Below are 22,716 nucleotides of genomic sequence, written 5' to 3' on the forward strand. Positions count from 1 at the left end.
GTGAATGTGCTTGTGTGTATTAAGACAGGGCAGATGGTTGTTCAGTAACAGAGACTCACAGAAACATTTGCAAATGGTTCTGGGCAGTAAACTGTGGTATTTACTTTTGCCGTGGACCCAAGAGAAAGCTGGACACTGTAGGAAACCCCCTTATTCACAGCACATTGGGCTACAGCAGGAAGAGAGAACATGGTTCAAGGGGGGGTTTAAAAAAGAAAAGGGGCTCAGCATTGCCCAGCATGTGTATTAGGGAGTTAATATGTTCATAATTTTTGGATTGAAATGAAATAATGGAGGATAACCCTGACTTTTCCATCAGGGTTTCAAGTGATACTGTGAAGGTTACGGAACAGGTGGGATTGGATCTGAGTAGTACAACACCACATCATGCTAAATGACCTTTAATACCACGGACAGAAAAATTGGCCAGTGAACTTTAATGGTGCTTATTTATATGGGTTCAGCAACCCATTTGTGGTACCTTGCATTTCTGAGTTCTTTCTGTTGCAGGAAGCGTTACACTCGTGTTCGTCTCTGTGTAATCACGATCCAGAGGAATTACAGGGCCCATTTCTGGCGTACAGCCTTCTTGCGCCTCCGCCGATCGGTTGTGCAGTTCCAGAAGCACTGGAGGGGGGTGGTTGCTCGCCGACTCTATCAGCAAATACTGGAGGAAGAGAGGAAACTTCGGGAAGAGGAGGAACGCAAGAGGAAAGAGGAGGAAGACAGGAGGAGACTGGAGTTGGAAGAGCAGAGGAAGCAAGAAGAGGAAAGGAAAAGAAGAGAAGAGGAAGAAAGGAGGTAGACATGTCATTCTAATCCTCAAGCAGTTGCTGAGAGTGATGGTAGTTCTGTGACAGGTGGTGGCTTGCACATGCATGCAAACATAGATCTAGAGAACAACTGTAGGTAGGTAGCTAGCTTACTGCCTTTACAGGGACTGGCCCCTGTTTTACCTGCTTTGTTCTTTGTTAATCTCACAATTTTCTTTATTTGCCCCATAGGGAGCAGGAACGGTTGGAGGCAGAGTTACGGGAAGCTCAGGTCAGTTCCTTGTACCTTTTTTTGTGTTTTCTGGGATTAAGTCTTCAAATTTGAGGGCCAATATCTGCCCAGAATATTCTATATTACACTCAAATTGGTCCTTATATTGGACTCCAATATTCACCACTTTAGTTCCTCCCAAGGGTCATCCCCACAGTTTGGTAACTTTTGTTTTATGAAAGATAAAAAAAAGCACAACCATTGTGTATTACATCAAAGTGTCACGCATAGTGATAACTTTGTAACAATGCTTCTTTGACATCTATAGTCCACTTACTCTCTAGTAAATCCCAGAGAATATTCTAAGGATAGACTACAGACATCAACATGAAAGGGTCCATTTAACTGGCCTGAAATATGTTGTTACCTAAAGTTGTTAATGTTTGTTGTAGGAAGAGCAAGAGAAAGCCAAGAACTTGGAGAACATCATACTCCAGGAGGAAGAGAGAAGGCAAATGAATGAAATACTAAGGCTAGAGAAGGAAATTGAGAAGTTGCATCAACAGCAGAAACTGGATGGTGTCTCTATCTCCTGCACAGAGACGCATAAAGAATTGACTCGGCAGCGGGAGGAGCAAATCCATAAGTTGGAGAAGGAAGCCTCGCTGGTTGCTCAGGAGTTCCTAGAGCTCCTGGATTTTGGGAACTTGGAAGTGAGTGTGCAGTGCTTGGAGAACGGCATTGATGGGACTGTTGGTGCAGAGGGCAGCCTGGTGGCTCCTTTGGCTGAGGAGGAGGTAGATGAAGGATTCCATGCAGATGATGAGATGTTGCCCCCTCCACCTCCTATGCTGTTGGAGGATAATGGCGCAAGAACCAGTGAGAGCTTCTCTGAGGAAGAAACTTACACTAACATCCCTATTGATGTACCTGGAGCTCAAAGCAACAGCTGTGCTGACACATCACTTTCTCCTTCAGAGCCTCGATCTGCTCATGACCTTTATAGCGTCATATCAGATAAGTCTGAGAGTATATATCAGTGCGTGTCTGATACTCAAAGTACCAGCGAGGAGCAACAGGAACCCATCTACAGTTATCCCCCTGATGTGGAGTCAGACTATGACCATGAAGAATTTGATGAAGCCCTACCAGGTTCCAGCATGAATCTAAGCAATGAACATCTGACAGATGAGGAGCTTATGAGAATTTCAAAGCCCGGGAGTTTTGGGTCTCGATGTGGCAGCGTGGATTCGGTAAGAACTACTTAGCTTGTATTATACCTTCGTACATTTATGTTTCCTTAAGTATATATTATATAAATGTAGGCATGATATATTCTCTGTTGAAGCCCATTTGTTAGTCGTATGTTGCACATGGCTGTTCCACATAAGTAGTTTTCCTTGCAATTAATTATTTCATAGGGAACCAACTAAAGCTGTAGTGTAGTTTATGGGACTGAAGCAGATAACAGATCAGAACAGTGTGTTCTTTATTCTGTCTCAAAACTCTTTATTTCAGCAATTGACATTTTGTGGTGCACATCTCCAAATCATGTGAAATGGGCACACAATTGCTCTTTGTGTGGGAAGAATTCTCCTGGGGTATTTATGCTAATGGGATATTTATGACCTTATTTTTAGGCTTTCAGAACTAGGAAAAATACACATGCTTGCAAAGCAGCTGGCTAAGGATTATGGGACTTTGCTGCATATGTTTCAGTTCAACCCTTGGCTTTATACTGTAGCAAACAGAGGCATAGTTACCTATCAGCAGACCCTTTGGGAGACAAGGGAGCTGTTCATCCCCCCAGAACCCTTCCTCCAGTAACCTTCATTTGTGCAGCAATTGCTGAATTAATGCAAAGTCACAGTCATGACATCACTCATGTATTATTCATTTACAATACACAAAAGCCATGAATATCCTGTAAATTATATCCTTATATACGGCTTAGTGAGGTCATCAGTTATAAATGGAGCTTAGTGATGTCATTTTTGTCACAAGACTCACTAAAACATGTATATTATAATAAATAAAGTACCCCTTGTTGGAAAATATGAGGATATTAGAAGTAACCTCGGAATTCCATGACCTGTATAAAAGCATCAGGCCATCTGCCCCGTGATTTTATATGGTCATGGAACTCCTATGTGACTTAATATCCCTATATTTTACAATAGGGGGTACTTTATTCACTATATAATTTGCTGACACATTTATGCACCAATTAACAGCTTATCAGTTCCTGCCCAAGTGGAGCTTACAATCTTAGGCAGGAGTGCTCATACTTTACTAATGCGGGGTCTACTTTTGGTGATGTTGTCCCGTTTTGATCTACATCCATAAAATCAGTTAGCACTGTTCCATAGAAAATATTACTTGCATATATTGATTTATGAGAATTTATATTGCTGTATATTTCTTATGTAACCATAACATAATAAATATCTGAATGAAAAGAATGAAACGGGAGGGTGATTTAGACAAGCTGGTTGTTGACAGTGTCTTGAGATCTACCAATACCCAACTAAAGGTCTACTGGTAGATCCCGATATACCTGTTGGGTAACCCTGATCTAAGGTTTGATCATGTCAGACTTCTAACAGTCACCATTGTGGCATCACTCCTGCATTAAGAGCAGTTCCAAATTGCTTTCCTGTTCTGCAAATGAAAATATATAGATTTATAGAAAGTTAACATCTATGGAACAATAAAAAGGAAAAATATAGAGCATGAATAAATTGGGATTGTGTCTTTTCAACAGAATAATCCACTTGATTTTCTTGACATATTGACTTACTAACTTCAGTGCTCTCTTCCACTACATACTGTGACAAAGCTCTGATTCTCTATACTTCCCGCTGCTGTCTCCCTAATCAGGGGGAAGATATGAAAATCAGTTGAGTAATGTAAGAAAAGCATCTAAAGGTTAACATGATATGAACCACGCACCCCAACTGGTTTGTTGCCTGACCATGGGAAAGAGAGCAGCCTAGGGTCAAAAAGTGTAAAGAATCCGAGCTTTGTTCCTGGGTAAGTACTGAGAAACACAGATTTCCTTATTTATGGGGAGGTAGTTAGTTGGGCAATAGCAAAGTGCACTTAAAGGAGAACCAAACCCTTGCTAATAATACCCCCTACCCCCACCCTACATAGACCCCAACCCTGCTCTCCCCCCCCAGCCTAGGTTGTACCTTTGGTAAATGCCCCTAAGCCCTAAATTGCCAAAGTGCTGGAAGAAGACCAGAAGATTACCAAAGAGAAGAAGATGGCACCCGTGAACTCTGATGCCCTGTATCTGCACCGAGGGTAAGTAAAGAGTTAGAGCCATTTACCAAAGAACAACCTAGGCTGGGGGGGGGGCAGGAAAAGGGGGTCTATGAAGGGTAGGGGGTAGGGGTTTTATTAGCAAGGGTTTGGTCCTCCTTTAAGAAACCTATTAGTTGTCCAATAGTTTAGATTGTCTCATTGTTTCACCTTCGCTTGTGTATTCTGTTCTGGCTGTAGCTTGTGGCATCATGAACTATTGGCAACATAGTGAGTAGGGCAGTTGCTGTTTCATATGATTATTGAAGCACCTATTATAGTGAGTTGTTATCCATTTTATTTCCTTGCAGTTCTTGGACAGTGATGAAGAAGTTGACAGTCATATTGATACAGATGAAGAGTTAATGACTGGGCGAGTGACCCTGTTTAATGGAGGAGGGCCTCCTTATTTTCACAGCTATCTTTACATGAAAGGTAAATGTCTTGGCTGCTTCTTTGGGATGGAGAATGGACACATATACAGGGACCCCCAACTGTGTTTCTTCTAAATCTATTCAAATTTATAAATTTATAAATATGATTCCATATCAGAACTCGAGTTTGGCTCCGTGGGGAAAAACCATACAAGTCTTGCATTCGGCTCCCTATAGATTATAATGTACAATGACCTCATGCTGTGACATTAATTCCTTTGTTACCAACGTGCCCCAATCAAACAATATATTGCAGACGATATCATGTTAGAGGAGAACTAAAGCGTAAAGGTATTCTGTCATGGGAAAACATGTTTTTTTCAAAATGAATCAGTTAATAGTGCTGCTCCAGCAGAATTCTGCACTGAAATCCATTTTTCAAAAGAGCAAACAGATTTTCTTATATTCAATTTTGAAATCTGACATGTGGCTAGACATATTGTCAGTTTCCCAGCTGCCCCCAGTCATGTGACTTGTGCTCTGATAAACTTCAGTCACTCTTTACTGCTGTACTGCAAGTGGGAGTGATATCACCCCTTCCCCCCCCAGCAGCCTTACAACAGAACAATGGGAAGGTAATGATATAGCAGCTCCCTAACACAAGATAACAGCTCCCTGGAAGATCTAAGAACAACACTCAATAGTAAAAGCCAAGTCCCACTGAGACTGATTCAGTTACATTAAGTAGGAGTAATAACTGCTTGCCAGAAAGTAGTTCCATCCTAAAGTGCAGGCACAAGTCACATGACTGGGGCAGCTGGGAAACTGACAATATGTCTAGCCCCATGTCAGATTTCAAAATTGAATATAAGAAAATCTGTTTGCTCTTTTGAAAAATGGATTCCAGTGCAGAATTCTGCTGCAGCGGCACTATTAACTGATGCATTTTGGAAAAAAACATGTTTTCCCACGACAGTATCCCTTTAACTTTAGAAGTATGGTAAACATCGGTGCCTCCAAAGATGCCCCAGTAGCTCATCGTCTTCTTTTTGCTGATTCACTGCATATGCTCTGTACTGCTGTCAGGTTCTGAACCTTGGGATAGACACACAATATACTGAATATATTCCATATAAATGTCACAATATAAGTATGATTGTGTAAATAATTCAGATTATCATTACAAGGATGCTCAGAAACTAACCCAATTACATCCCTGTAGCATCTGGTTATCTGACATGCAAACCTCATTTTCTGCGTGATGATTTGGAATAGCCCCTAAGCTTAGCTTTCTAATAGCTGCTCGAAACACACTAAGCATGTGCTTGTCACTGACAAAATTCTAGATGGGAAACTCTGCCGGAAATTTTGAAGGCCTGGATCAGTACTGCTATAGAGATGCTGAACCTTTATTTTGGTTTAAACGGATTCTGTCATGATTTTTATGGTTTACTTTTTTTTTACTTTATTCTTGAACCAACAAATGTATTTCTTTTTAGCTCTGTTGGTGTGGAGGCAGCCATCTCAGTGCATTTGGCTGATTCTAAGCTTTGAGAAGGAGCCAGTACTTTTGGATGGAACCGTTTTGAGACCATTTCTCCCCTTCCCATTGTATTTACCATGCCCTAGGTTGTGCTCCCTAGCAGGAAAAGCAGGGTTTTTCCTGCTTGGGTGATATTCTAATGTCTACCACTAGGTGGGGCTAGGGACGCAATCCAAACAAATGTCAGCAGAAGTGTCAGGGAGCAGCTGTCTGGTTAGCTGCCCATTGTTCTGTCGATAGGAGGGAAGGGAGATGAGTGATAATCCCTCCAACTTGCAGTGAGTACAAATCACATGATCTGAAGTAACTGACAATATGTCAAGCTCCATGCTGAATTTCAAAATCAGAAGAAAAAAATGTTCTTTTAAATTTATTTCAGCGCAGAATTCTGATGGAGCAGCACAATTAACTGATGCTTCTTGGAAAAATGTTTTCCGACGACAACATCCCTTTAATAAGTTCAATATATAAAATATGGCATTTCTAGCAATATTCATTTTTTAGGGTTGAGTTCTTGTCGTATGGCATTACTCAAGTTGTATCATATAAGTGGTTGTGTCATTCCAGCTGGGGGCCTAATGAACATCTGGAGGCGCCGTTGGTGCGTACTGAAGGATGACACATTTATGTGGTTCCGTACAAAGCAGGAAGCTCTTAAGTCCGGTTGGCTGTACAAGAAGGGTGGTGGGATGTCCACTCTGTCCCGGCGCAACTGGAAGCGCCGCTGGTTTGTTCTACGAGAGTCTAAGCTCATGTACTTTGAGAATGACGGCGAGGAGCGCCTCAGAGGGACTATTGATATCAGGACTGCCAAGTGAGTAATGGCTTATCTGAGATTGGGGGTAAACACTTTTACTACATTCAGGACCCTATGCGTAACAGAATGAAGGGGAATATACTAAACTGTTGTAACTGCAATGTGCAGTAATAATTAACCCATAGCGATGTGGTGAATGCAGTAAGACTAATGATGGTGTATATGGGCTATTCCTGCTGAGCTGAATTACCCTAGTTTAGTGAGTCCCAACTCTGGAATGTATCACTTGCACATTTTCCTCCTCCTCCCTGCAGGGCGGTTATAGACATACATGAGAAGGAGAATGCCCTGGATATTGTCACCGAGGAGAGAACGTATCACATAGTGGCTGAGACACCTGAGGATGCCAGGTAGGTAGCCACTGGAAAACTCATTAAGAGAATATAGGGAACGATGTATCAAGTTCTGCTACATAGGAGTAAACCCTCAGAGAAGAAGGGCAGTTCTGGAACAGAACCAAGTGTAATGGTGTTGTCAGAGTCTAGCAATGTGAGCAAAGCTCTGCCCTGGGTGTTTATTTAGGGGTCCTGGTGACTAAAGCCTGGCTTCTAGATTTCCTTTGTCTTTGTTTCCAGTGGTTGGTTTAATGTCCTCAGCAGAGTTCACAGCGCCACGTCCCAACAGCTACGAGACATGAGGGATGAACAGGCCAACCCCAAGAATGCTGTGGTGAGTGAGTCAGGAAGGGAAACTCATGGGAACACCATCAAATAAAAGAACAGATACATTGTATGCATAAGCTATGTTCTGCCGTCTAGCGCTTCTTGCACTGTACAAGTGCTTTTGCCCCACCTTTTGGTGGACAGGGAACATTGCACCTGCAAGTAACCAACCCAGAATTTAGCTGCTTCTTGTAGCTGCAGAGATGTAATAGAAGGAGGTGAGGCCCCCCTGGAAATGTATTGGCCTCAGTGAAGACTTGGAAATAGATTTTAACTACAGAAATTTATATAGGTTCATGAAAAAAATATATAACATTTGTCAGCATTTGGACTCAGGATTTGCATTCCCTATAAACACGCTGACTCCTCCAAGCTTAAAGGAGAAGGAAAGCTACAAAAACAGTTTATTGCCAAAAGATTAGCCACAATAGTGCAAGCTATAACACTATATTTATTCTGCAGAATGCTTTACCATACCTGAGTAAACAGCTCTAGAAGCTCTCTGTTTGTTTAGGATAGCAGCTGCCATATTAGCTTGGTGGGACATCACTTCCTGCCTGAGTCTCTCCCTGCTCACTCATAGCTCTGGGCTCAGATTACAGCAGGAGGAGGGGAAGAGAGGGGGAGTGGGAGAGAGGAGCAAACTGAGCATGCTCAAGCCCTAGCCCTGGAGGTTTAAGATGAAAACAGGAAGTCTGATACAGAAGACCATGTATACAAAATAGAAGTAAAGAAATGCTGTGTTTCTTTTGACAGAGGACTCAGAACGGCATTACTTTGAGTGTTTACTAGTGTATTTATATAGACCTTTCTGATGAAGCTTACTTAATTTTAGCCTTTCCTTCCCCTTTAATGGTGTAAGTGAATCCCTGCAAGACTTAATAGTATACAAGTCTGTTAGCAAATGGCCAACAGCCAATACAAATCTGGTAACCACTCCTCAGTTTCTACGTATCTGCATGCTTTATAAGGAAAAAGAAGGAATACATTTATATTTATATATAATAATAAGTAGGTGTTTTTTTCTACAGGGAACTCTGGATGTGGGTCTCATAGACTCTGTGTGTGCTTCCGACTGTCCTGATAGGTAACCGGAATGTTCTCTATTCTATATATTCTATGTATACTTGTATGTTGTATAGTACATGGGTTTATACTTGTTATTCCATTATCTGTCGTGTCTTATAAGAGAATGTACCTCCTACTGTAGATTATAAGGATATTAGATGTCACTGAGGGGCTATATCAAGGCATAAGGCTGCAGGCTGAGTTATACAGGGAACATCAAGTATTACTCATGTATTATAAGAGATAATGTACTCCATACTGTAAATATATTACATAAATTATTTTAAATTATATTAGAAATGAATGAGGGGTTTTGTGGACATATAAGGTCTAATAAACCCCCTGCGATGTATGTTTTATATATGTATGTAAGAATTATACTTTTTCTGTCTTTCAGGCCAAACTCCTTTGTGATAATCACTGCAAATCGTGTGATACACTGTAACACAGACATAGCAGAGGAGATGCACCACTGGATCTCACTACTGCAGAAGCCCCGTGGAGAGGCCAAGGTGGATGGGCAGGAATTCCTTGTAAGAGGTAACTCACAGGTCTAACACCCCCTAGGAAATCTGACACATGGTATGATTCTCCAATATTCTAATACAACCACCCAAACTCTCCATACCAGTAATATTTCAGCATTATCACATCATCAGATTCACAGAAGACACTTGCAGAATATGTCATAAAATGTCACTTTTTAAATGGCTTGTCATAATTGGGTTCCTACAGGTTGGCTCCACAAGGAGGTACAGAGCAGCACAAAAATGGCATCTCTGAAACTAAAGAGGCGGTGGTTTGTGTTGACTCGGAATGCCCTCGATTATTACAAGTCCTCTGAACGGGGAGGGTCCAAGCTCGGGACCCTTGTACTCAACAGTCTGTGCTCTGTGGTGCAGCCTGATGAAAAGGTTCACTCAGAAACAGGTAAGGCAAGAATGGAGGGGCAGCAACATATCAGAAAGAAACTGGCAGTCCTGAATATCAGATGCAGGCATGAACGTGATTCTAGTATAGGACCTAGGATAAGTGGGTACAATCTAACATTTTATGTAGTCTTGTTGTAACATCTCTTATAGGATACTGGAATCTTGTTGTCTATGGGCGGAAACATTCATACAGGCTCTACACCAAACTGCTCAACGAGGCAATGAGGTGGGCTAACGCCATCCAGGGAGTCATTGAGAGCAAGACACCCATTGAAACCCCCACTCAGCAGCTGATCAGAGATATCAAGGTAGGATAATCTCTGTTTTGGTTTAAAGGGGAACATGACTTTTAAACAATATGGCAGTTTTTTTGGTTGCCAAAAATTGGGTGATGCTGGAGGGCTGCAGATTTGACGTTGATGTTTTAATGTGTTGTCTGAACCTATTCTCTTATTATCAGGATAACAGCCTAAACAGTGAGGCTGTGGAACAGACCTACAAGAGGAATCCTATTTTGAGATATACCCAACATCCGCTGCATTCTCCTCTGCTGCCATTGCCTTATGGACATGTCAACCTCAACTGTATGTTTCCACCTTCTTATTCCTTCTGTTGTTAATTAGTACACTTCTTAGTGCAGTACTTACATACATCTAGTTCTGTTTTCTGTTTGTGGGAACAAACTCTGCTCTACTGTATGTTGAGTTACAGCAGGTGTGTCCATTTAGGTTGTGTCTTTGTTTACATTAGTTAAAAACCTTAGGGAACCATTAAAATGGAAGCTGCTATTCCCCAGAAGCATGCAATCGTACTGAGCCAATTTCCCAGAATGCCAAGCACTGGGGCCTTGTGTTTAATTCCAGAGCTCACACCCTGTAGAATTCAAAAAAAATAACTAAATTCAGTAGTTACAAGGCTCCTACAGATATCTTCCAATGGTGCTCATTGGGGCAGAGCACTCCTTAAAAGAGTCGCCATAGTGGAATATGGGTGATTGGAAAGTGATTTAGACTTATAGATGGGCATTTTTGTGCATAACTGGGTGTGAGCTGAGTGTGTCAGGGTGTGACCTAAATTGACCTGCTTTTTAAATTAAAATATTGGGAGGAATAAACCCTACCCTATGTTAGAAACTGTCTTTTACTCAATGTGCCCACTATATCCCCTTAATCAATTCCCCCCCCCCCCGTTGTCTTTATAATATACTCCTTGCAGTACAAAAAGAGAAGGGCTATACCACCTTACAGGATGAGGCTGTCCGCATCTTCAACTCCCTACAGGAGATTGAGACAGTTCCAGATCCAGTCCCTATAATCCAGGGAATCTTACAAACTTGCCAAGATCTGAAGTCCCTACGGGACGAGGTTTACTGTCAGCTGATCAAACAGACCAATCACGTGCCTGAGCCTAACAGCCCTGGAAATTTGCACCACTGGCAGCTCCTGTCCTGCATGAGTTGCACCTTCCTTCCAGGACGGAACATTCTGCGATATCTCAAATTCCATCTGAAATGGTGAGAAGTTGAAACCTGACACTGGTTCCTTGCCCATCAAAGGTGTCCCAGAACATTAATTTTGGCTTCACATATGATGACAGTGGGGGTCATATATTGCACTGCTCTGCCCGTCTGTCCAGTTTTTGCGAATTCGCATTATGAATAAATTTGCAAATGGCGCGCAAATGAGTCGGGAGGTTGTGTGAGGTTGTTGTGTGCAAAAATAGCATTAACTTAATTTAAGTAACTTAAATTTGCACTTTGCGAAACTGTTTTGCGAATATTTTTTGTATATTTTTGTGGTGTAATTCAGTCGTAGAGGGGGTCATTTATAAACTTTGCGCAGGGCAGATTGGTTCGCAGAGTGAATATATTTGCCCTGTGCATGGTTATATTTATAAAGCTGAATAAGAGGGTGCAATTTTTTTTCACAATGCGAATGTCTAAAGGAGCTTTTTAAATATCTCACAATTCGCAAATTGCGAATATTTATGCACACACTCTGCGACTCAATTACGCCACAACTTTGGTGGTGGATAAAATATTCGCAAAACAGTTTCGCAAACTGTGAATTTAAGTTACTGTCAACGCTATTTTCGCGCACAACAGCCTCGCACAAACTCCTGGCTCATTTGCACGCCATTTGCGAAAATTTATTAACAATGCTAATTCACAAAAACCGGGAAGACAGGCAGAGCAGTGCATTATATTTGCGTTCAGGAAAAAACATGCACAATATAACCATTTGCGAAAAATTTATAAATGACCACTTTTGCGAACCAATCTTACCTTGCACGAAGTTTATAAATGACCCCCAGTGTATTTTATAAGTATTTTGTATTTTATATGGCTTCTTATGGTTATTGAACTTCAGTTCTCATCATACCCAAAGAGAAAGAGCTCTCTGTATTCTTTATTAGGGTGAGGGAGAGCTTTCCAGGCACTGAAGTTGAACAGTTTGCCCACTTTATTGTTGACGTTCTGAAGAAGACCAAGTGCAGAGAGATGGTCCCATCCCAAGAAGAGATCTCTGCTCTTCTGACACGAAGTCAGATGACCACCTCTGTTTACTGTCATGGCGGCGGCTCCTGCCAGATCAGCATTAACTCTCATACCACAGCAGGAGAGGTGAGACTGTTCAATATTTCGGGTTGCAAAAGAAGAGTTTAGTCCTAAGGGGAATCCTTTTGTAGAACCTCATTCTCTTTAATATACAGGATAGTGAATTTGCCCCCTTAGCTCTATTTTTTTCCTTATTTAGTGAAAATGTCATTCCCATCCATGGGACCCCTTCAGGTTCCAGGGCCCACTCATGGGCTGCAGGTTTTATACTTCTCATTCATAGAGTCATGACTTGTCATTTTCCCACCTCAGGTCGTGGAGAAGTTGATTCGGGGTCTCTCCATGGATAACAGCCGCAATATGTTCGCTTTGTTCGAACACAACAATAACACAGACAGGGCAGTAGAAAGTCGGGTCATTGTGGCCGATGTCTTGGCAAAGTTTGAAAGGTAGAATAACTCTGGTATCTACATCTGTATGTAAAGTGCGTGCCCCATAGTTCCTGAACTAATGTGGCTTTAAATGAACCCTATAAAGTATGCCGTTATGGTATAAAGTTACCAAATCATTTGACACTGTAATAAATACAAGTTGCTGAGCAGCTCTATACATGGGCTGCTCTCTTTCCCAGGGTTAGGCAGGGAGCAATACATGGAATTGGCTTAACTTGGCTGGAGTGAGGCAGAATAGGAAAATAATACAAAATGCTAAAAATGTATTTAATAGTAAATTTTATTCTAAAAAAGAACCAGTGCTTCCTCTGGTGGGCAAATCTCTATCTCCATCTGATTGCTCTCTCCATATGCCCTCAGGCTGGCAGGTACAGGGGATGAGGAGGATGACCCGGGGCCTTGGAATCTGTATTTTAAACTCTACTGTTTCCTGGATGTACAGAGTGTCCCAAACGAGGGTATTGAGTTTGCTTTCATGTTCGAGCAGGTATGGGTTTCATTTTTTCACTGGCATAGTTCCCATTGCATTTTGTTGCTACTGACAGTATGTTACTTTTTGGTAACACTTGAAAATATTTCAAGGGTAACACTACCCAAATAATGGAAAAAACAGCTATGAGAGTACTGGCATTAAACTGTTATATCCCAATCTGCTATTCCAGGCCCATGAAAGTCTCACCAGTGGTCACTTTCCTGCTCCAGAGGAGACTTTACAGCATTTGGCTGCACTCAGGCTTCAGTACCAGAATGGAGATTTCTCCAAGATCACGTGGTCCTTGGATACCATGTATCCCGTACAGAGACTCAAAGCTAAAATCCTACAGGCCACTAAAAGCAGCACGTCTGGTCACACCTTGGAGAGGAGGAGAACCAGCTTCCTAGAGGGCACTCTGAAACGTGGTTTTAAGGTCGGTTCCATGAGGAAGCAGAAGCTGGAGGAGGAACAGATGATGGAGATGTGGGTGAAGGAAGAGCTGTCAGCGGCTCGCACAAGCATTGCTGAGAAATGGTCACGGTTACAGGGGGTGTCCCAGCACCAAGCCATGGTGAAATACATGGCCATTGTGAGCGAATGGCCAGGATATGGCTCTACACTCTTCGATGTTGAGGTATGAAAAGCAAGAATATTATTTCTGATACTTCCATCCCATAGTAATATATTCAGTAGGCTAATGTCACACCTGAATATTTGCCACATTTTCTTGCCTTATTCCCTATATTATGTTCCCTACCCAGTTTGTTCCAATTGTTATGTTGGATGACTTGATCCTACTTTTAATGTCTTGTTTCCTACAGTACAAGGAAGGGGGGTTCCCCAATGATCTGTGGCTTGGGGTGAGTGCCGAGAATGTGTCGGTGTACAAGCGCGGAGATGCAAAGCCACTGGAGAAATTTCAGTATGAGCACATTATTTTCTTTGGAGCACCTCAGCCCAACACCTTCAAGATCACTGTGGATGACAGGGAGATGTTCTTTGAAACTACCCAGGTGAGTTGCATGTGTGTCCAAACCTGAGTACTATTGAGCAGGTCATGGTTGGGCACCCTTTATCTGTCCAAATGCTATTGAATTTTAACCCTTACTCCACTCACTCTATTAAAGTAAGCTATTCCCACACCCAGGGGGTTATTTATCAAAGGTGATTTTTTTTTAAAATAAATTTGAATGTACTCACAACTCGGATGGGAGGTTATTTATGAAAAACTCGAACGTCTAAAATTCAATCGAATAGTCCCAACCCAAAAATTCTAATCTAATTCGAATTGAGTTTTCCCCCGGAAAAAAACTCGAATCTCAGGAAGGCAATTAGCATATTCAAATGGTTCATCAGACCTCTGCCATTGACTTGTAAATGAACTCTGCAGGTTTTAGGTGGCGAATATTCAAATTAGAACCCATGGTTGAAGTGTGATAAATCTCACATTCAAATGGACATTTGAGTTGCTGCTTTTAAATTCAAATTTATGAGTTTTGACATAAAAAAATTTAAAATTCGAATTTACCATTTGAACCCAATAAATCTGCCACTTCCACATTTATCCCAATAAATCTGCCACTTCCACATTTATCCTCTTCTCCCAAATGCAATCTCACCTACACATTTGGGAGATGTTAAAATACACAGAGCCATTCATTCTGCCCAAACCTTTGCAAATAATGAACCTTGCCTTGTGCATTGCAGGTGGGGGAGATTACCAAAATCATGAGAGCGTACATCAATATGATTGTGAAGAAGCGATGCAGTGTCCGATCTGTGACAAGCCAGGACAGCCAATCCAGCAACTGTGCTAGGTGACCCACCAGCCACATACTGTGGGACTATTCATCATCCTTCCCCTGAGAAATTTTGCAGTTAATATGGATGATGATCCCAAAAAAGGGTGAAGAATGTTTCAACATTGTAGCAAAATACTCCAATAATTCTGATTTTTATTTTATACCACAAGGGTAAAAACTGTGAAAGAGTTTATCTCTTTGGCCCTGGAAGAAGCCATTATTTTAAGGTGATGTTCCAGGAGGACATAAGACCCAAATTCTTACCTGATCTTCCATTGATGCCATCCCCTGAAATAATGCAGACTCAAGCCTTTTATAGTATTATCTTGTCTCAGGGCTTTCAGGACTTCTGAAAATCTTAAACACTGTGCATGATGATTGTTTGTTTTCCGGCATTGGAGAAATTCTTTAAAACATTTCCCTTGCAGAACAGTATTCAACTGCTAAGCAGAATTGGACTGTCCTTTCCAAATGCTCCTATGAGGTGGAATTTCTCATTACATTTTACTATTGGTTTGGTCATTGTAAGATGGATTCTTTTTCCAGTTAAGGATATTTTCAAGTCTAGAGCACATGAAGATACCTGGTTTTCTATAGCCGTCTCTTTATGTATTCCCATTGGCCATCCTTGTTGTTGACCTACCACAAATCTGTTCCTGGTGAGCACTGATCCTGGATGGCTATTGTAAATGTTGTCTTGGGAACCCATTAAACACCCTTTAAATATTGATCCAGGGGTTATAATGCCTTTGGCCCCTGGGATGTTGAACTCCCATTGCCCTCCCTTCTTCAGGGGCAAAGTTTGCCCAGTTGTGCTCCAGACAATCAATTTATGATCAGGACTTTACTAATGATTACAACTACAAATGATTAAACCTGGGAATTTGGGAGCACCTTTGTATTTAAACCTATCCTTCCTCAGCCATGTGGCCCTAAACATATACCTATGGAGCAAAGAGAAAGTATTTGCAGACTACAGTATCTTGGTCTTTAAAATAAAATAAATAGAACATTTAGAGGTGTGGGAGAACAAGTGTCGGGATTTGTCTCTCACCAATTGGTGAATCCAGGCCATTGCGTTTTGTCTACCTCTAGTTGTAACGTGGATGGTCATATTGTGCTCCTGGGCTGCTGCGGGCAGCGGAGACTCAGGAATGAATGTATTTTACTCCTATTCTGGTTGTTACTATTTGAGTGTCACAGCATTTACAGTATATTGCTAATAAATTATTGAATTATTGTTTCTTGTGAATCTGATTATTCTGCATGGGGTGAGTCAAGTGGCACAGTATAGGGACAATAGGCAGGGCTGTCTTTACTGATATCAGGTCCGAATGCAAAAATAATTTCCATTCCATTTCAAATGATTCGCTATAGTCAGTGTTGTAGCAAGTACCATGGACTGCACAATGCAGCCTTTGCATTTCCTATGGGTTGCATCTTCTGTACCAAACAATTTACTCCTCGAGTGCAATGGGGATGGTTGTCCTACAGCTCCACAAATGGCTTCATTCAGAGTATTTTCTATTTGTCCCAAACACATTCTGTAAACAAAAATATCCCTAGTACACAGAATGAATGTCTGTCGTGGTAAATAAGTATGTGTGACCATATACACAGATTAAAATATATACAAATGCCTATTTCTATTGAAGGATGAAAACAAAATCTGGTTTGTGCACAAAATGATATCCTTTTATTACAAACTCCATTTGGTAACAAGCAATCTGCTTCACAAATGTATAACATCCATGTAACAAACCAGTATGTGTAGAGTTACTTACAGAATGAACTATATAAGAAAAAAAAAACAGAATATATAAAATGGTGTAACTAACTAGTGCGTGCCAAGCTAGATTTTAATGACAAAAGATTGTATAGCACAGCATTCTTTCAACAAAATTAAAACTCAGTTTCATAAAACTGGCTGCCCCCATGGACACACAGTAGCTTGTTTATATTAACTATAGTAGAGTTTCTGAAGCAAACAACCTAGTTGTACCACTGTAGGGCAGCACTACATTATATTGTCTTTCCTTTAAAAGACTTCAGTTTTTTTTGGTGTTACTGTTCCTTGAAGCAGCACAATCTTAATAGGTAGACAATGGCCATCTGAGATACAGAAGTTACATGGACCCTATTAGTCTTAAGCATCTTTTAATTAGATAATTTGAGGTTTAAGCTGTAACTGTGGAGAGGAACAGGCTAACAGTGCACTGCGTTCCCCAGACAAGAAGAAGTTCTTGTATACATGGAGGAGGCAGTCATAATAAATGATGATGCCACAATTTTGAAATCATGAAAAATGCACCCCCTTGGTGCACATAACCTATTTGTGATGGACTGATTGCATTTATTCAATTTATGAATTGTTATAGGCCAGCAGATATAGGTGGAGGTGGATATTTGTGTCTGGGGAGGTGAATTAAAGACGGTTTCCAGTATACCTTTGCCAATTTCATGTAGAATACCCTACAACAGGTGCCAGAGTGTTAAGGCCACCAGAGAACATCATCTTTGCCCAGAACACTATGGTTCTACCAGACACACATATTCTGTTGTGGTTGTAAGATCAGGATTCCACTGTTTCATTGGCTGACACCTGTTCTGGATCCGAAGAACTTTTACAATCTGAACCATCAACAACTTCTCCAGCTCATAGCCCTGGATTATCATTGTCTGAGTCTTGAGTTTTTATGCACTTCAATATTTTATGCGCTTTTCAGTGAGTGACAGCCAAAGAGAAATGACACTGATGCTGCCAACTTCTTTTTTAACCACTTTGATGCAGTGTACAGAAAGATGAAGCTAATTTAGAAAAATGAAGGGGAGGTTTAGGGGAAAAAAATTCCACCAGCTCCAAATGGTCTTAAAGGGATTCTCAAGTATTGATTGAAGTACAGCACCACAAATTTTTTCTTATAGATAAAAATGCCTTTATTGGAACACTGGCAGGACCTGGATAAGCGACTTTTCAGGCTACACAGAGCCTTTTTTCAAGCTTACCAGACACTTCAACAACACAGCTTTTTATAGAGAAACATATTGCGCCATCTACTGGCTTCTTGTTACAAATTAGTTACAATTTTCAACAGGTTTGCTACAATGTCACAAGTAGATATCCAGTTAACTCTTAAATGGATGAATCATCACAAGTTTGCCCAAGTTTTAAATATCTGTAAGACACAAATTTTAAAAAACAAATTTTTAAAAAACAATTACACCCGGAAAATAGCTTGTAGATCGTATTCCCTGTTTAGTCCCTGGGGTGTGAGGGTTTCTAATCTCCGAATCCACATGGCTTCTTTCTTAAGAAGCCTTTTGGTCCGGTCCCCCCCTCGTCGCATTTTAGGTACATGATCAATAACCTGATATTTTAGCTGCTGCACTCCATGACCCTTCTCTATAAAGTGTGAAGCCACTGCCTGCTCCGCTTTCTTAGTGCGTATAGCTGACTTATGTTCCCTAATGTGTTCCCTCACTGTGCGGCTAGTCTGCCCTACATACATAAGTCCGCATGGGCATTTTATTACATAGATAGCAAACGTGGTTTCACAAGTATAATATCCCCGGATTTTTATGGGGGTGCCCATAAAAATGCATGGATGGTAGATTGTATCACTTTTCTGGCAGTTCGAGCAGCAATTACAGCTTAAACATGGGAAGGTTCCACATTTAACCGGACACAAGAATCTCTATATCGGCTTTCCTTCTCCCAAATCCGACTTGGTTCACGTAGTTCCAATTGTCGTGTTCCTTTTATATGACATCATTGGTGGCAACTCAAACCAAGTTACCCCAGGGATGCCATCCCTCAAAACACCCCAATGTCTCCTTATGATATTGGCCACCTGGTGGCTTAGTACATTATATTTTGAGACAAAGGGAATACGATCAGTGTGTCCCTGCTGTCGGCCTTTCCTTGCATTATTTCTCTCTGAATGCTCTATCTCCTCCCGTTGCTTTAATAAAAGGTTACTGGGGTAACCTCTCTCCCTGAACTTTTCCTGCATTTTGTCCAATCTATCCCCCAGCAGTGTTTCATCACTCACAATACGTTTAACTCTACTGAATTGAGATTTTGGTAGCAATTTTTTAACCTGCAATGGGTGGAAAGAATCGAAGTGCAGTAAAGTGTTTCTGTCTGTGGGTTTCACATACAGATCAGTTAACAGCACCTTGCCACATTTTGAAACCCTGGTATCCAGAAAGGAGATATCTTCCTGACTATCATGTGCCGTAAATTTTATAAAAGCCAATGAGGAGTTCATGTCGTGTACAAACTCCTCAAGGGTCCAATGTGGCCCCATCCACAAGGCGAACACGTCATCGATGAAACGGAACCATCTTAAACAATGTTGCATAAACCACCTATTGGTGTAGACAAACTGTTCCTCAAATATATTCATAAAAATGTTCGGGTAGGACGGGGCCACATTCGACCACATAGCTGTACCCCGCAACTGTAGATACCATTTATCCTGGAAGACAAAATGATTATTATATAGGACCATTTCCAAACATTGTATGACAAACTTTTTTTGGGCACCATCTAATGATGGATCCTGGTCCAGCTCGATGCGGACCTCCTCCACACCCCCATCATGTGGGATGGACGTGTAGAGGCTCTCCGCATCAAGCGTGACCAAAATCAACTCCTGTGATAATTCTCCCAGCTCCTGTATTTTTGATAAAAAATCACTAGTATCTTTTATATAAGACTTATGTAAGGGAACAACATAGAGGTTAATAATCCAATCAACAAAAATCGAAAGGGGTGTTAGTACTGAACCCATACAGGAGACGATTGGTCGCCCCGGGGGTTTTGCCAAATTTTTTTGTATTTTAGGCAAAACATAAAAAACAGGCATTAAAGGGATTCTGTCACAGAAAAACTGATTTTTTTTTTTCAAAAGGCGTCAATCGATAGTGCTGAACAGCAGAATAGAATTCTGCACTGAAATCCATTTTTCAACAGAGCAAACAGATTTTTTATATTTAATTTTAAAATCTGACATGGGGCTAGACATATTGTCAGTTTCCCAGGTGCCCCAAGTCATGTGACTTGTACTCTGGTAAACTCCAGTCACTCTTTACTGATGCACTTCAAATTGGAGTGATATAATCCCTCTCTCATTCACCCCCAGCAGCCTTACAATAGAACAACAATAGGTAACAGCACTCAATAATAATTTTAATCATGCTTCCCACTTTCTTTTTAAAGAGCTTGAGTCTGAGTGTGATCAGGATATCAACAAGCTTATACATAGCCCAGATATTATTATTGTAGACACCTATAGGGTTAGTGCTCCACTATGGCTTTAAATGCCTACACTTCCTTGTTCTCTGGTTGCTGGGCAAAACCTCATGTATCTACTTTTGCTTATTAACATAATGTGTACAGTGTATCATTGGCCCAGAGGCTGATGACAAGTTCCTGCCACACTTTAGTTTAGTGCTGGACAGAGGGCAGGCGTCCTCTTTTCCCTTCCACTCCAGAAGGATTTGGATGCACTGGGAGCCTAAAGCTTTGGCCTCAGTAAAGGGGAGGCTATAGTGAAGTAGGGGATACAAGGACCACATGAACAGGGTTGGACTGGCCCAGTGGGACACCGGAAAAACGCCAAGCACCGGCGTTCGTGCATGTGCACGGGGACCCCGAAAGTTTGGCACCCAGTGGGCCCCAATGCTCCAGTCCGACCCTGCTCACAGGAATACAGACTGAAGCACTGGAACTCCCACATTTCAGTATAAATCTGTTACACAAATAAAACCCATGCCCAGAGAATCCTCAGATACTTCACACTCATGTTCCCTCTCCTAAAGCCTCCAGTGCCACTGACTGCCCTTGCTGACTTGCCTAGCTCCAAAGTCTGTCTTGCCTTTAGAGGTGAACAGCCCAAAGAAGAAGTTTCTGGCTCCTGCATGTCCTTATATACAGGTGGGTAGGTGTTAGGAGCCCTATTGTATACAAGCATTGGCGGATCAAAGCATCAAATGTACCCAAGCTATTTTTCCTTCTGCAAAATATACCAATAATTCTTTTTTGCTTTCTCATATTGACACATTTAACCCTTTCTCCTTTAGATGTGTCAAAGTAAGCTTTTTTTGGCAGGGCCCTCTTTACCTTTTATATTGGTTACTGATCGATATGTATGCAATTCTGTATGTTATTTGAACAAACACATCTATTTACATGGAATATGATGTCATTCTTTTTAATAATAATAACAATAATAGTAATAATAATAATAAAGTGTTGTTTTAAGCAATTTGGCTCTATCCAAACTGGTTAATTCATTCTCAATTTCATTTTTTCTTTGGTGTCTTCTCATTACAAATTTGTCTACCATGAACGAATTCTTCAGGATTCCTGGTATCACAAATATGGCGGCAAGTTCTCGTGATAGGTTACCCTAAAGTGATTGACATTAAAAAAATATTTCTACAGCAGGGAAGCATGCTGAATTTGGTTTCTGATTTCCAAACAACCCATTGGTCTTATGGAAAACCTACATCTCCTACATGTGACTTTTAGACTGTTTCATAGATTTAACCTGAATGGCCTTCTCCATCCTTCTTATTATGGTCTGATTTGCCACTGATCCTTAGATGTCACTTCCTGACTGCCCATATGTGAATCTATTGACAATGCTCTTGCCAACTTCAACCCTGGGTACTGTTTGAATTCCATTACAGGTACAAGGGATGATAGTCTTCAAATTAGCAATTCAGCAATTCTGGGTCCCATTTATCCGAGTTGGCACAATCAGTGTTGGACTGGGTCACCAGGGGCCCACCAAAAATCATTAGACCAGGGGCCCACACTCAGTACACAGTTCTTCCTCTCCTCACTCTATTCTCATAGTCATAGTCTTTTTTCTTTACACACTATAATCTATAATTCCAACTATTTAGCCTCTTTGTTCTCATAGAAATAGGGAATGGCCATGAAATAGGCCAAATGTTAAGAAGCAGGAGGGCCCACTGACACCTGGGCCTACCGGGAGTTTTCTTGGTTTTCCAGTGGGCCAGTCCAATACTGGGCACAATGCCCAGTATTTCTCTCTTATTTCTTTCACCCCAGTTAAGCACCTATGTTACCAAATTATCTTAGTCTACTCTAGTTTAGGAAACTGGCCTAGAGTTTGCCTCAAATTAGCCTTTCGATGTTGGTTCAAACATCAAATGACTCTGGTTCGGCTCCTGGTGGCAACTCCCTGTGACCCTGAACAAGTCACAGTCCCCTGGTGTACATTATTAATGCAACTATAGTGGCTGCCACGCTTGCTTTAAAAAAACACTTTGGGGGGAATTCACAAAAGTGTCGGGAACGAAAAAATGTCTTTAAAATGTCGTAGAAAGTGTAGCAACAGCCGACAAATTCAAAGAGCATTTCTCCGCCAGTTTTCCGACATGTGCGACACTTTTGAATTAGTGTCGTTAAAAGTGGGCGTGGTTTTTTCGGCGCCACTTTTCCCGACATTTTTATGAATTACTCGTAAACTCATTTTTTTTACCGACAATTTTTCAGACACTTTAGGCTCTCCAAAATGAAAATGTCAGACAAATTGTCGTTTAAAAAGTCTTGGTAAATGTCGTTTGTACGATGAAAAGATATATGACATTTTAGAAAATTGTCAGACTTACGAGACATTCAGCGATGGTAACATCTGCCTTTGTGAATTTGCCGTTCGTACGACATTTTACAAATTTGTCGACCGCCACTTCTGGGTTACTTTTT

At 41.2% G+C, this 22,716-nt stretch overlaps 1 protein-coding gene across 3 annotated transcripts in view; it reads left to right on the top strand.

Moving 5' to 3' along the window:
- LOC108702915 (unconventional myosin-X) overlaps window positions 1-16,212 on the top strand; it is a 55,906-nt gene extending 39,694 nt beyond the window's left edge. For 2 of the 3 annotated variants that reach the window (XM_018238696.2, XM_041579284.1), the window contains exons 23-41: window positions 511-801; window positions 1,005-1,044; window positions 1,437-2,237; window positions 4,602-4,725; window positions 6,775-7,021; window positions 7,279-7,374; window positions 7,600-7,693; window positions 8,718-8,773; window positions 9,152-9,294; window positions 9,490-9,684; window positions 9,837-9,994; window positions 10,147-10,270; window positions 10,902-11,199; window positions 12,102-12,309; window positions 12,556-12,692; window positions 13,056-13,182; window positions 13,358-13,804; window positions 13,992-14,183; window positions 14,878-16,212. In XM_018238696.2, coding sequence (XP_018094185.1) covers window positions 511-801; window positions 1,005-1,044; window positions 1,437-2,237; window positions 4,602-4,725; window positions 6,775-7,021; window positions 7,279-7,374; window positions 7,600-7,693; window positions 8,718-8,773; window positions 9,152-9,294; window positions 9,490-9,684; window positions 9,837-9,994; window positions 10,147-10,270; window positions 10,902-11,199; window positions 12,102-12,309; window positions 12,556-12,692; window positions 13,056-13,182; window positions 13,358-13,804; window positions 13,992-14,183; window positions 14,878-14,991 — 3,892 coding nt within the window. In that variant the 3' untranslated portion in view covers window positions 14,992-16,212. Of the gene's footprint in view, window positions 1-510; window positions 802-1,004; window positions 1,045-1,436; window positions 2,238-4,601; window positions 4,726-6,774; window positions 7,022-7,278; window positions 7,375-7,599; window positions 7,694-8,717; window positions 8,774-9,151; window positions 9,295-9,489; window positions 9,685-9,836; window positions 9,995-10,146; window positions 10,271-10,901; window positions 11,200-12,101; window positions 12,310-12,555; window positions 12,693-13,055; window positions 13,183-13,357; window positions 13,805-13,991; window positions 14,184-14,877 lie in introns of those variants that run through there. The other variant, XR_005964819.1, reaches the window with a different exon arrangement.
- The last annotated feature ends 6,504 nt before the right edge of the window (window positions 16,213-22,716 follow it).

The sequence above is a fragment of the Xenopus laevis genome, chromosome 9_10S, assembly GCF_017654675.1.
Source record: "Xenopus laevis strain J_2021 chromosome 9_10S, Xenopus_laevis_v10.1, whole genome shotgun sequence".
NCBI classification, from domain to species: Eukaryota; Metazoa; Chordata; class Amphibia; order Anura; family Pipidae; genus Xenopus; species Xenopus laevis.